The 15,819-nt window shown below is 37.6% G+C and overlaps 1 protein-coding gene across 1 annotated transcript in view; it reads right to left on the bottom strand.

The window, feature by feature from the left end:
- The window catches only part of SORCS2 (sortilin related VPS10 domain containing receptor 2), a 552,065-nt gene that overhangs the window by 67,544 nt on the left and 468,702 nt on the right, over positions 1–15,819 (bottom strand). The window contains exons 10-12 of the mRNA XM_051798400.1: positions 13,151–13,297; positions 11,685–11,787; positions 792–868 (exon numbers count right to left, since the gene is read on the bottom strand). Coding sequence (XP_051654360.1) covers positions 792–868; positions 11,685–11,787; positions 13,151–13,297 — 327 coding nt within the window. The remainder of the gene's footprint in view (positions 1–791; positions 869–11,684; positions 11,788–13,150; positions 13,298–15,819) is intronic.

Raw genomic sequence — 15,819 nt, 5'->3', positions numbered from 1 at the left:
AGTCTGTTTTGCCCATGACAGTAATTGGTGACTTATCTCGACCCACAAGTTTTTTTTATATTCTCTCTCACCTGTCCAGCTGAGGAGGGTAGTGATAAAGCGATTTTGATGAGCACCTGGCATTAAGCCAGGGTAAACCCAGCACACTGAGACAAGGCAGTTTAGGATACATAATAAATGTGCAATGCTTTAACTGATTCTAGGCAGTGGAAGCAAAAGACATCCAGAATTCAGACAGCATTACCACACCACTGGTTTTAATACTTTGGTATTTGTATTCCCTGAATTTATTAAATCATACTAACAGAAATTAAAAGGGTTTTTTTTTTTGAAAATATGTTTTCACTCAGTTTCAATGAAGAACAAAGTTTATGCTTAAATAACAGTTTTCAGACTATGAAGCTGAAGAATTTCTGCCTTTGTACCTAAGCCATGTCTTTTAACTTGGAATGTTTGTACTGCAAGATCTAGCCAAGTCCACTTCGTCATTATCACAGGAAGATTATTTAAATTCTTAAAAAACTAAACAGACGCTATGTTTTTTGCATAAGATACTTTTAAGATCTTTAAGAAGGGATTTGCAAAGACTCAAATTTATCAGGCTGTCAGGTTCCAATGGAATTTGAACATTTTCATCTCTTTAATCTCTCGGTTTCCAAGCAAAATGGAGATAATAATGGCCCCCTCCTTCAAAAGATTAGGTATCTAAAGATTAGTTAAGCATTATAAAATTCATCACATTTGGTACATTAAAATCATTTCCAGGCTCCTTGATAATTTATGTTTCCTACCTGACGCCACGTGTTCCCACAGTCAGACGTTATGTACATCTCCTCTTTATACTCAACCAGCTGGGACCCCAGGTTACCTGTCATAAAACAGGAGAAAACAAGAGTTGCATCCAAATGAGCAAGAAGATTGGCTCTAGTCCTGATGCTAGTCACAGTAAGGAGTTTCCAAGTCAAAGCAAGAACTAAACTCAGGTGATCAGGCTTACTTAATTTCTGGTAGGACCAGCAAAATCCTTTAAAAAAACTATATGTACACTTTCAAAATCTTCCTTTCCATTACTGTCTTGTCCATTGGTGGGAGCAATGAGGCTTGATTCAAATACTGAAATGCAGAAGACAAACCAATGTTTTAGTTTTGTTGCTGCATGCTGAGAAACTATTATAAAACAACACGTATTTAAGATGTAAGTATGAAATATCCATGAACTCAAAAGCTTTACCTTAACCCTAATCATAGCCTGTAAAAGTATTCATGTTGAACTCAAAATGTTAAAATAAAATATTTTATCTGTAAGACTTGATGAAGTGATAGCAAAATCTAGAATCTGATCAAATATGTAACACTGAAAAGAGGGGACAGGGCTTTTGAAAAATAGCGTAACTGCAAAAGAATTGGAAGCAGAATGACTTGATTTATCTAAATATTGACTAGGAAGCTACTGAATATTTTGACAAAAAGTACTGAGGAGAATTTAGATTGCTGCAAATCTATTAGAAGTGTTAAACTTGTGGAAGATGATCATAGATGCCGTCCCAAACACTGAGATCACTGAGATCTTTTAACATGCGTTATTTCAAACAGCAAACTATTAAACCACCAGGCAGTTTACAGTGTTCTAGGGGAGAAGCAATCATGGCACAATATTTCTTCTAAATGCTATTCTCCGGAGGATTTTGACTTAAATATATGGTTTGCATGTTGTTACAGTAGAAATAAGATGAAAGTTACCAGATCCTCTTAAACAGAGGAGGTGGTGAAAGAAAACATTTGAGATTAGGATAGCAGTATGAAATTCCACTAGTGTGTTATATAAATAGCTGATTTTAACCACTAAACCAGATCTGTTTATGCAGAATGTCCTCACTAGCGCCGAAAGGTTCCCAAGAGGAATGACAGTGCTCACTGCCCAAAATACATGTTCTATTTAGACCATCAAGGTTGCATGTGGTCCACTGTTTAGTTGTATAACTCTACATTATTTAACCCTAAATACATCCTGGACAGGATTAAGATATTTATACCGAATCAGGGAATTTATAGGAGTCAGTTATTTTCTTTCAATTGCATCTGATATTTCAGAAGATGCCGCTGCACTTTCCGGGGTTTTCATTTTTCCAACCCACTTCACTCTCTCATTTATCAAATAATTCAGCACAGATTTAGTTGGTCATGTCATTTTGAAAAAAAAAGACCCTATTCCTGTAGGTAATGAGATTTGACAAGGTCAGTACGACATGGATGAAGGTGTGTGGACTGACCACCTGCTTAAGAACCAAACTCCTATGGACGAAGTAGATGTAAGACCTGTGTGAGATACTGAATCCAAATCTCTCTGAATTATTGATATGGGTCGAAACCAACTCACTCTGTGTTTGGGGGGGGGGGGGGGAAGGGCTGGGCCTAGACCTGCAGGTACATGGTAAGGCCTGCACATAAAGCCTGCTGAGAGCACATGGCAGAGCCAACACGGCTGAGCCCATTCAGAGCACATGGCAGAGATGAAGGCCACGTAGCCAGCTCTGAGTCAAGGCAGACCTGCTGGTAGCCTGCTCACACCATGCCCCTGGAGCCTGTGATTGGCTACAGCACAACTCACTCTGGCTTGGAAGGCACTGACTGGGTATCCTGCCTGGGAGGGAAAACTGAACTCTATAAATACATGAGACTCCACTTGAGCCTCTTCTTCTCTCCTCTCCTGCAACCTGAACCATGTGAACCATCAGATCTTATCGGTAACTGTTTTTCCTTTCCTCTCTTTCCTTCACTCTTTCTTCTTTCTTTCTTTACTCCTTTAATCTGTTTTCTTCTTTTACCTCTTTTCCTTCTCTTATGAGTAACTTAAAACCAATGAATTGTGTTTTACTAAAGCTAGTATATTGATTGTTTCCAACAGGTGTTTACTGTGGAAGGGGTCTTTGTGCTGAGTGTTTTAGTGAAATATTTTTTCTTGGTTGTATTTTACTCCTGTAAAACCTTTTGCCAAAATATCTTATTTTTCTCACTAAATTAAAAGAATTTCTCTTAGAGAAGAGTGTGTCACTCTTTCTCTGGACGCTAATTTGAGGTTATAACGAACTACAAGGCTTTTAAAAAGTCTTAAATAAAATGTAACCACTCTGGGCAGCTTATAGCTTAAATCTGGATTGTAACAACCTGTAAGAGCAAAAATGTGCCGAAACCAGCTTAGACTCAAAGTGCAGGGATGACCCATATGACTGCTATTGGATGTGATAGCAGTTGCTCCAAGTGGGAAGGAAAGGGAAATGGGTAACTCTGGAGTGAATAGCCCCTATTCTTTCCCCACAAACATCTTCCTCTTCAAAAAACAGCCCAGCTCTAATTCAGCACTGGGGCCTGTCCGGCACGGGTTCACCTTCCCAACGCTCTGCCTGCTGAGTTGGTCCAAGTAGCAGGAATGGCAAGGCCGATCACGTGGTTCACAGAAGAGTTATTATTTTTGCATAAGGCTATTTAGCTTTTAGAAATAAAGGCCCAGCAATCAAAATGAAACCTCTATGACAGAAGTGACAGAAAGCTACAACCACATCATCAGTGTTAAGGACAAAAGAGCAAAGACCTAACTAAAGGTTAAATTTTTTTAAAAAAACAGATACAAACTTTGGGTTTATTCTGTCCAGTAGTCCTTGGAATATTACGTTTTTTGTTTACATTCATGTTGCATTCATTTAGGCAGATCTTCTAGTATAAGAGAAAAAAATTCCAACAATGAATCATGATAAAGTCATAGAATCATAAAATCATAGAATATACTCAGTTGGAAGGGACCCACAAGGATCATCGAGTCCAGCTCTTACCCTGCACAGGACCACCTCAAGAGTCACACCATGTGCCTGAGAGCATTGTCCAAATGCTTTTTGAACTCTGTCAGTCTTGGTGCTGTGACCACTGCCCTGGGGAGCCTGCTCCAGTGCCCATCCAGCCTCTGGGTGAAGAACCTCTTTCTAATATCCAAACTAAACCTCCTGCGAATATTACCTAATGAGACAATTTCAAAAGGTAAGCTTCACACATGAATTCAGTTATATTTTCTCTCCAAATACAGTTTTAAGATTCATTTGCTCACCAGAAGGAGATATGAACGAGAAATCACCTTCCCAGGGTTAAAGGAAGGGAAGAGATTTGATTCACTGCTCATACAAAATATATTTCTTTTGCCATTCTTACTTTCCTCTGTATAGTTTTCACTGGTATATGCATCTGCAAATGGGTATATCCTTGTGCTTCTGCAGTTATTCATGGAATGTTTTCTATGGGACAGCTGAGGACAGAAATATTTATTTACTTGCTAGAATCTAAAGTATTGCTGTCAGTCTATACCCTTTTTTGCATAGATATCTTTAATGAATGCAGTGTTAATTTTGCTCCTGGATAAATGCTGTTTATTCTACCTCTTTTCACCAGTTACTAAAATCTACTTGCATGAGTAGGTCTTTATTTCAGGAATTGCTATGGATCTGCACTTTAAAGAGTTCAGTGGTAAATTGCCTTGCTAATGGAAAATTAGTCTGTAAACTAAACAGCATCAACTTGTGCTTCATTAAAAAGCCTTTTCTATCCAGCTGATACGGTAATGACTGAAATATATTAGCAACAGTGCTGTAACTGCAGCTCTGTCAAAAGACAGACATGAACTTCTCCTAGTTCTGGTTTTACCTTCACTGCCTTTTCTTGATAAATGAGCAAAAGGAGTTGGTGGGCTCATTTATAATTCTATTCTGGCAAACAACTGATGAACAACAGCACTGAGTCTGGGGTACTCCTTTGAGAAAAGGGACTTAAGTGCTGTTTGACCCTCGAAAGCAATCCATCCCTGGGCCAAGGGTGAACGTCCAGAAGTGGTGGATGCAGGAGCTTCTGACTGCTAACACAATATTTAATTGTGTCATAAACGAAGGCTGTAATTTTCACGACTTCCAGATTTTCTGGGAGACACAATTATATGACATAATTTTGCAAACTTTATAAAGTCAAGTCTTCGAGCAGATTAAGAAAACCTTTCTGTAAGGAATGACAAAACTTTTCAATGCACTTTTGAGTTTGCTCTGTGGGTCCTGCAGAAGATGTCTTGCTGAAAAACAGTGTCAATGGATTTAGAAAGAAAAGGCACTTGAGGTCAAAAGTAGAAAACCTGCAGAACTAGGGAAGACAAGGAGGTTCCTGCAAAGCACAAGGGGCTATTTGCTGTGGGAAGCAGCCCTGCAGCCAAATCTGAGAGGTGACATACAGAAGGAAATTTCCAGGAACACACAGGGATATGTGATGACTTTCTTAAGCAACAGATATCACTGAAAGCTGTTAGCCTGAAAAAGTAGAACTGGAATAAAGAACTAAGTGAACTCTGTACAGCTTTATTAGCAAACCTTTCTATTTAATGTGACAAGAGTTATGAATTTTCTCTATTTTAAGTTACATTGTTTTAACTTTATTTTTTAATACTCTAATAAAAAATAATGTCAATGATGTGGAACATTTTGTACTTTTTGAGATCTAAAATAAAGTGCATAATTTTAGGCTCTAGCTGCCTCACGGTGTGTCATGTTATTGGATAAGCCAGCTAACTAAACAAAGCACATGTAACAACACCCCATAAACCCCTTTACATCAGCCTCAATTTGCATCAAATTGAGTGCAAAAAATCCTGGTATTAATAACACTGCATATAAACAAATGCAAAGCCACTGCAGCACTCATAATAGAACTGAGACATTCTGAATGTTTCCATCCCATATCTGAAAATTATGAAACATATTTGTGGTAAGTGTGGCAGCCAATAACACATGTGCACAACTGCCATTGTGATCAAGTGACACAGAAGGGGAGAAACAGGCAAATTATGTTCACCCAAGACTGGAAGGCAACACCTACAATGTTTAAGTACCATTCCCACCCACCAGGTGTTTGGACTGTACCACACACCCACTAACATCAGTGTCCTTTTTGCCTAGTGAGCCACACCAAAATCTGTGCTTCTTATTACAGCTGTAAATATCTGCAGTAACTCCTCAGGTGTGCCACTACAACATGGAAACCTTTCTATCATTTTAGTAGGTCTATGTTAGATCTCAAAATTCATCTGGGGTAACAAGTAAATGTAATCTAATACACTGAAGGCAACTCACGTTCATACTGAAAAAGTTACTGTGTCTGGAATTGGTGATCAACTGCAGGCATGTGCTGGTTTGGGCTGGGGTAGAATTAATTCTCTTCATAGCAGCTAGTACGGAGCTGTGTTTTGGATTTGTACTGAAGTGGCTGATACAGGGATGTTTTTGTCACTGCTTAGCAGTGCTTACACAAAGTCAAGGCCTTTTCTAGTCCTCACTCCACTCCACCAGAGAGCAGTCCAGGGGTGCACAAGATATTGGAAATGGACACAGTCAAGACAGCTGACCTCAACTGACCCAAGGGATATTCCAGGCCATATGTCATCCCATTCAGCAATAAAATGGGGGAGAGGTTGGTGTGGGGGCCACTGCTCAGGAAAAGACTGGGCATTGACTGGTTGGAAGTGAGCAACTGTTTTGATTTGCATCACTTGTCTTTCTTGGGTTTTATTTCTCTCTCTTTGTTATTTTCCTTCTTATTAAATTGTTATTATTTTATTTCAGTTATTAAGCTGTTCTTATCTCAATCCATGAGTTTTCTCACTTTCACCTTTCCAGTCTCTTCCCCACATCCCACTGGAGGGGGAGTGAGCCTGTGTGGTGCTTAGTTACCAGCTGGGCTTAAACCATGACAAGGCTGTATTAGTCAGAGCTATAAAAGGTATCTTTTTAACATCACTTTTGATTTAAATGACCTGAAAACTCCTCTGACACATGACAGAGTGTTTCCCATCCAGCTTCATGAAGTTTTCTCAAGTTTGTCTCATACTATATTCTTTTTGTAACTAAATGACATGGGCAGGAAAGAAGACTCTCATGTGTGTGTCTTCTCCAAACCAAGGCCTAGGGGACCATTTACACCTGAATTGTCCTTAAACACTCCCCCAAAGGCTTTTCTCACCAACACAGCCACGAGACTGTGTTACATGGATTCTTGGGCTGAGTCAGTATGACTGCTGTTGCTATGCTCGGACACCTTGCTGCTTCTGTTCAGGAAGCAAAAAGAAATGGCCTGCATTTTTGAGTTTTTTATTAAGGGTGGTCATTTTTCATTTCTGTTACTTGCATTCTTATAAATCTTTTCAAACCTTCCTTTGGGATACAGGAAATTCTCTTTTTCTTTTTACTCCTCCTGAGTAAAGGCTGATTTGAAGTAACTGGGTAAAATCACATGTTCCATCCTTGCAAGGGTGTCAGTCCCAAAAACCAGAACACAGAGGCATTAACTACTGTTTAACATAGTACTCCAAGCTGTCTGAGACTTTGCACATGACAGTTTAGCACAGGGATGTGAAAGAAAGCAATGTATTTTAGTGATGACTGATGTCCAGCCAAGCTCTCTAGAAAGGTGGTATAGCTGTGAAAAACATAAAGATTTCAAGAGGGTAATTAAAAATCTTTGCTCAGGCATTTTGGAAGGTTCTTACTGGGTCCAGTGACAGGACCCAAGGGAATGGCCTGAAGTTGTGTCAGCAGAGATTTAGATTGGATATTAGAAAGAGGTTCTTCAGCCAGGGGGTGCTTGGGCACTGGAACAGGCTCCCCAGGGCAGTGGTCACAGCACCAAGACTGACAGAGTTCAAGAAGCATTTGGATGATACTCTCAAGCACATGGTGTTACTCTTGGGGATGGTCCTGTGCAGGGTTCAGAGTTGGACTCAATGATCCTTGTGGGTCCCTTCCAGCTCAGCATATTCTGTGATTCTGTGAAATACAGATTACTTTCATTTACAATTTATCATTAATTTGCATGTTTTAAGTGCTACTTACTGTGTTTATCCATATTTTTATATGTGACTTTAGACATGCTTACTGCGAGAAGAAATAATCCCCATATGCAACACTTAGATAATCCTTCTAATATGGAAAATCTTTTCCAGTCACTTAAATTTAGCATACATGCAGACCTACCAACTCCAAAAAGAGACATGTATCTTGCCTGGACTATTGGTAATTAATACAGTCATAACACCCCTTCAGGCAATGCACAATAAGCTAAAATTTCATGGTTTGTAAGCTCGTAGTCACAGTGCAGAACAAATATACAATCAATTTGTATTTAAATGTCTCAGACAGATAGTTTTTGCCTGGCAAGCTGAAGATGTGTTCAGCTGAGGAAGTGGGGAATCAGAACTGAGGAACATGTTGATGTGAGAAAAATTCAAAGGAATTGCAGGATATTCACGACAAAATGCACTGGGAAATGCTCAATCATCTCCCTGTTCCCTCATCCTTTTTTATAGAGGCATCCCAGTATACTACTTTAGTGAAAAATGATAGAAATTCATCACAGTGTATGCAATGTATTTGGGCCTGACACGACAAAAAGTAAACAGAACTTTTCTAACACTTCCTCAATTTCTGTGAATGTGCAGAATTTACTCCTTGCTTGATTTGCCGTCTGGATAGGAAGCTAAACAGGTAGTTATTGTAAACTAGCGCCTGAAAAAGCTATCCTTCTCTAAACATTTTTCATAGAAAAGTCCTTTGCAAGTTTATAGTAAAAATTTGCACATGAATTGACACACATTTCATAGCTGATGCTGTGAGAAGTAGAAGCTGTTGCCAATATTAAGATGCATAATCAAATGTAAATGCAAACTCCTATTACATTTCTTAAAGAGAGCAAAGTGGTTATTTAAAAGAACACTTTTGTATACAGCTATAAAATTTAATATTCTGTCTGCACAATTTATCTATATACATAAGTTAAAAATATGCATTCCTGAGAACTATTCATTCAACTTTAATAGAGTAGAATTTTTATTTGTAAATATGAGTTTAAAAAGATGTAATTTTAAAATCCTATTACTGTATTTTCCCAAACGCTCTAGGTGTTAATGCTGTTCACCATTTAATTTTTTTTTTAATTAAACAATATTCAGTAGTCTCTGAGCTCTGATTTTGAAGCACAGTATCAAAACTGTCCCTAAGTCACAGGTTAGCTCTTCCATTACCACAAGCAGCTGTGCTGTATATGCTTTCTACAAAAAAGCCAAACTCCATGTTAAAGGAATTTTTTTTTATTTTTGATTGATAGCCACACTGCTATAATTGAGACAATGAACCTCATGGTTCTCATGGTTAGAATCCATATTTCTAGCTTGTATCCACTTGTTTGCATTACTTGTTTTTACCCCATGGTTACACTTTCAGGAGAAAAACCCATATTCTTTATTGTCCTTTATTGTCTCAGCTAATGAGGTTCTTGTAAATATTCTCTATTTCCATCAACTGCCAAGTAGGCCTTCTTAGCACCTGCTCACTGGTCCTGAAAATTGATTATCAGAATTGTACACATTCTTATTAATAAGGTCACTGTACGATATTTTGACAGAGTATTAGTATTTTCATCTCTCTGTTGGCAATTATTTACCTACATCACCCTCACAATACATTTCCCTTTTTTCAGCACAAGGCACTGATGGTTCCTAGACATGGTGTGATCAGCAGACATTCACAGATCTTTATCACCTTCAGTCATTTCCAGAGATGTGCTCTCTCTAAATCTAACATCAAAATTCCAATAATATGTGTTGTGGCCCAAATAATCTGATTTCTGTATGTGCTAAGAACATAGTACTTGTGTTGATTTGCATAGGATTTTCAGTTTCAAGGGTCAGGCCAAAGGAAATTCCAGTCACTGTATGTAAAGTATTTCTGATAAGAAGTGTAAATTTACAAGAATATCAGGTTTGCCAGGTAAGACTGAACATATGCACTGAATCCAGATGACCTGAGCATCCAAATAATGTAAATGCAAGTCAAAATCAGAATTGATTCAGGTCATCTGTTGGTAAGGGGATGCAGTTGCTCTATAAAATTTTTAAGGCTACAAAACCTTCTCTCTGTTTGCAGTTACATGACCTACGAGAAAAAGGATGCACTACTCTCAGGTAAATGTTTCCCAGTTTCACTCCATCCATCCCAGGTTTTTAGCCAGCTGCTATGCTATTCCCATTACACTATAGGTTGCTTTGCAACCAAGTCAGATTTAAATGTTAGTTCAGTTCCTAATGATATTTGGATGTTATCAAAAACAATCCCTCATGATTATGTGGAGGAAAACTGTTGACAAGTTTACCTACCTGGCACAGTAAGAGACAGACAGTGAAAAAATCTCACCCCATTCTAGAAAGGAGTTAAGGGCAAAATATGCTTCTACAACCTGCCCTCTCTAATACTGTCTCAGAGAAGAGTGGACTTAAAAAACCTCTACAAATCCCCATCAAAAGATCAGTTCAACACATCAGATTACAGTGCAAGAAGAAAGAAAAACAAAATAGGAGTAACAGACTAATTAATTAAATCTCATTGCCTTATTTGCTACTGGAAAGTATTTAGGCACAATATGATGGGGCTAAAATTAAGAACCTACTTTTGGAGTATCTTTATGTAAAAAGAAGACATCTGAAATGGATGTTATTTTTTGAAACATTTGAATTCATAAAATGTGAACTGAACATATATTAGAAATCTATCTACAAGGGCACTGTATAAATTCTTAGTCTCATTTGTATCAATAAAAACATAGCAGCATTTCACCAGGTAGGTCTGTGTCCAGTAAAATACTTTAAACTCCCTTTTCACTAGGGAGAAACTTGAAATCTTCAGTTACATGGAAGTACTGGCAGCTGTCATTCTCTTTAAACACCAAATATGCTCACCTTGATATTCTCAGGAAATTTTCAATTTAATAAACTCTTCATAATAGACAAGTGTAAGCTAAACCAGAAGCCATTATTCATTAAAAACAGATATATTTTTATGAAAAGAGAATGTGGCATTCCACCTAAACATAATCCATAATACAAGAATAAAATAATACAATTTAAAAAAGCACTTAGAACAGTTAACGATTTGATAATTTTGAAACAAAGAAACAGAAGATTAAATAAAATTAATAGATGGATCACAAGGATACAAAGTAAAACAGAGTTATGAGAATACTTTTCTTGATGAGCTCAACACTGCAATGGAATTTATTTCACTAAATGCCACTTCAGAGTGACATGGCTCCATATGGATGTTATAATGCAGAAACCACAACCAGCATTGTTCCCAACACAGAGACACACAGGTCTCTTTCAATTTATCTCTCTTTAGACAGAAAGGAACTAATAAAAATTACAAGACAAATTATCTGTATCTAGGCTTAAAACAAAGGCTTGGCCAGCATTTGCATCAGTTTTGCTGGGCAATTCATGATGTTGGAGGCTCTGCACATCACTTCCAGAGAAAAAGAATTCAGGATATGTCCTTCAGCCACCATCACACCTCCACACTGCATTAATAGGGAAGGAGGTACTACACAGCACAGCAAAGCATAATGTATCCAGGAACTTGTTACAGATCTGCCTAAAAAGATACAGTTCTGGGCCTTCAATTAAGTTTTATTTAACTGTTCGATCAAGAGATTCCCTAAAAGATTATTCTGCAGGAAAGCCTTATTTTGGCAACGTTCATAGCACCATATTCTTATAAACCAAAAGTTCTACAAAGAGCCACCACCACATTTTAGGTCTTAAAACATAATGTCGTAGTTACCTGCCCCCATTATGAGCCCTGGTGCAGTGTCCTTCGTGTGGACTGTTCCCGACACATAGGGATTGTCTGCCCACCGGAGATGGAGGTGAAGGTAGCAATCAGGCTTTTGAGGGAAGAAAAAGACAACAAGTTTTACAAATAATAGCTAACAGTTATGCTCCTACAACAATGAAAGCCCAGAGAGAGAGCAGCTTCAGCAATGTTTGTCTTCACAGAGAAAAAGAATGGCTGTTTCCCGTGGTGCCAAATTCCAGTCTGAAATATCAACCTTCACTTTCTAACAAGAATCTCTGATGATGTCTGTGTAGTGTGCCATTGTTTCAACAAAAAGATTTCCATACTCGAAGAAGTCAGTGTGAAATTATTGTATAAAACCCCCTTCTGACAGAATAATTGCTTAAAAATGCTAACTAACAGCAACAAATCGTGCATGTTTGTTGGTCCCAGGTAACCGGTAAAATGATGTTTAAAAACAACTGCTTGGACTGAAAATGTCTTTTTTAGTAAAAAAGTGGTATGAAAAATAGCTTAACGACTTTTGGACACATCATCTCTCCTTCCTAAGCAACTTACTGTTTCTTGCCCTTTGTGCAGTGGTACTCAAGGGTCATATTGTTCACAGCAATTCCAGCCATGAGCTTTACCAGGAGCGGGCTGCCAGCATCGCCTGGGAACCACTGCCACTGCAACCTTTCCACTCATCTCAAAATGATCTGGATCAAGCCCTGCAGACCTGAACCTTGTAGCACAGTCTTGAACTCTTCAAATAGGAACCGGCAGCTCCAGCCTTCCATTTCTGCTATGTGGAGAGGGAACAAAGCTCTGGCAGAGGCAGGACCACAAGCATTTATTTTGCCCGCTAATGCAGAGCTTTGAGTACTCAGGAGCAGAAAGTCAGTGAGAAAAATACAAGGTTTTCAGTATAGTTTTGCAAATAACAAAACACTATGGTAGCCGGGACATCTAAACAAACAGAAATAATATTGTCTTACAAAAAGAAAGGACTTTTTCGTGCAGGTTATTGTGGTATTTATTTTCAAGCAACTGTAAGAAGTTCCCTTTAACAGGGAACCTTGATTTAATATGAAAAAAATATGAAAGATGAAAAGAGAAAAATTATTGATAAACTCTATTTAACTCCTTATATGACCCTTATATCCAGACACAAATGACTGTTGTCATGATTATTCTGAACTGGGTTGTGTGGTTGACACAAAAAAAAAGTCCTCTTTGTGTCAAAGTGACCTAAAATACGAAATACAGTGCAGCAGAGAGCCCTGACTACTCACTCTACAAGATGACTGGACTAATAGCCTGTGAAACCATAGCTCATGCAATACAAGTAAATTTGTCTTCTAGTTTGGATAGTAAACTCAGCATAAAGCTCTTGGGCTGTTGGAACTATTGCACATACAGATAATTCTTGTGCACTTTATAGAGAGGATAAACAAAAAAGAACCACTTACAGGTTTGCAGTTTGTTGGTTTGCCATTCATATCAATGTCTGGAGGGTTTAGAAAATCCCAGTCACGGCCTTTGTTGTAGGTTATCAGAGTTGTAACTTTCCCATTAATTTTCTGGTTGGCCAGAAAAACTCCTTTTACACCTCTGACCTGAAGCATACAGGAGAGAAGTTAATATCCAGCACATACACATTTTTTCAACAAGGATTATCCCTGATTAGCTGCTCTTTTGTGGCTCTGAGCTGTATCTCAGGTACTTTCACCTGGAAACTGAATTGAAAGCTAATGATACCTTAAAAATATAGAAGGAAGGCAAAAAGACAAGAGGAAAGGGAGAAAGGGGGACGGGGAGGACAGTTACAAACTGATTTGTATTTCTAAGTCTATTTAAAAAGTATATGCAATTCTCTCAGTGTCAGAAGGCTAATCAAATTACATGGAGTTTATAAAGCAAAATACAAAAATTACTATACCATGGCCTTACTGTTAAAATTACAGCTCTGCATTTTTTTAAATATGGACATCTCTAAAATGCTATTCTACAAATGATGTAAGCAATTTTTAACAGACACCTGACTTTAACACTGAAGTCCTGTGACCCACATCATTTGAATAGCACACAAATAGGTTACAACAACAAAATAGCCTTTAAAATAATACTGAATTTAAAAAAAAGTTAAAAAAAAAAAAGGTTTACAGACTCACTCTTCCCTTGGGTTGTTATTTTATTTCAAAACAGCTTGTATCAGAAAATTATTACAACTCAAAGTGTCAAAGTTAATGGGGATAATTTTTAGAATCAACCTGACAGTAATTGCACCTTAATATGTTTAGTTCTAGCCCTAACATTTATTTTATTAACATATTAACATATATTCCACCCAAGGGCATGAGATAAGATCTTGTATTAAAATTGAAGGTTTCCTTAAGAGTGGTCTTATTTCCCTTGTGATTACGTATTAGATCTCTTGAATTTTTAAAAAATTCTGGAAATGTATATCAATTCATATACCATTTCCAGCACAGTAGGGCTTGCTAATCTCCTTGGGTGCTGCCACTTAACAAAATCAAAGCATTCATTACAAATAAATGCACAAGATAGTCAGCTCTTTGAATGATCAGGAATATTTGTCTCCTGATGACATGATGCATTCTTGAACTTTAATTTTTTATTTGAAATATTTACTGTTCTCTTTTTTTCCAACTACCAGTTATTAACTCCACTTAACAGAAGTCTACATTCAGGGTGAAGATAAGGCATCCCTACTATTAGGCTACAGATTTGAGACTCACTTTTTATAAATATTGGAACTGACCCAAACCTACAGAGAATAAAAATATTCTGCTGGTTACTGTAACAGCTTAGAACTTGGAGAAATATTTAAGTTTATACAACAAAATTTTGCATAGTCATTTTAATACCCTGCTCTCTCATGATCTCCTTCTTCCTTAAACCCCATGCATGTGTGGTTGGCTTACTTATCCAGGATGCTGGAAGCTCAGAGCTACCTCCAAGTCAAACACACCATAAAAGTCAACTACTTAGCAGTGCAGGTGAAAAAGGAAAGGAAGGGAAGAAACGAGAAACCTGCTTTCCTTAATTTAAAAGCATTTTCATCTTGCTGGGGCTTTTTAACATATCCTACCTCTGAGAAACAGCACAGCCATGAAAAGCCTGGCAGTTCAAACATTTACGTGGGAAGGCAGACTTGGGGTAAAATTTCTATGTGTGTCTTTCTTCCAGTGAACACAATATTAAATATTTAAACAATAATTAGGTCAGGGACTGCAGCTGAGGTTTCTCTCTTCATTTGTGGATGGCAAAAACAGTGCTGCATCATGAATATTTTTGTTTCCTCTCTCTCTTTTTCCCCCTCATTCTTGTTTAATGAATATTTAATCATTCAATGTAATCATCAAATGGGAGTCAGGCTAAAATTTTTCTCCATTCCCACTCTCATCTCTAATCTAACCAAGCTCTAGGGTAACTTCTCCTCTCTAGAATATGGGACAGAAGTGTTTGAATCTATCAAACATTGAAAGGTTATGAAAACATTTCTTCTAGTGTCTCAGTTAACTTCTCTCACTGCTGTTTTAAAAGATAAAAGCTGACCAGCACTTCACAGCAGTTGTATTTTGAATGAAAGGCAAAAACTCTGCTTGAAATAATAAATAGGTTTCAGGCATCTATTTTCCGAGTAAGTTCAGAAGTATAATGTTCAGAGTGGTGCATTAGCCTAAAAACCAATAACTAATATAAAATTATAGCATGTAAAAAATGGCAGCTTTAAAACACCTCACTTCTGCTGTAGCATTTTCTATTTCATTTGTTCTGTGGCCTATGCAAATACACACCTCACTCTTTCTGTAAATATTGTAAATGCTTCTGCATTAGATTGTGATCCAAATGCACCCAATTTCTTCTGTACTTTCTACTCCCTGACTCAGTTCTCTAATCTAAAACTGGGAGATTAGTATCTTCCTATGAAGAAGGGAAAAGATTCATATTAACAATAAGATGGTATGGAAAAGAAGACATTTCAACATTGTGCAGTGCTCAGTTACTCTGATGAACACTCCAGCAGCTACTCAAGACAGATAATCACAAGGAAATTCAAAAGCACCTTTCCATTGATTTTCTTTGGACTTTTAGGTCAACTTTCAGAGCACCT

Source organism: Manacus candei, unplaced genomic scaffold, assembly GCF_025592945.1.
Source record: "Manacus candei isolate 608988 ecotype Guabito, Panama unplaced genomic scaffold, ASM2559294v1 h1tg000048l, whole genome shotgun sequence".
Classification (NCBI taxonomy): domain Eukaryota; kingdom Metazoa; phylum Chordata; class Aves; order Passeriformes; family Pipridae; genus Manacus; species Manacus candei.
This window is presented reverse-complemented; position numbering and strand designations above follow the sequence as displayed.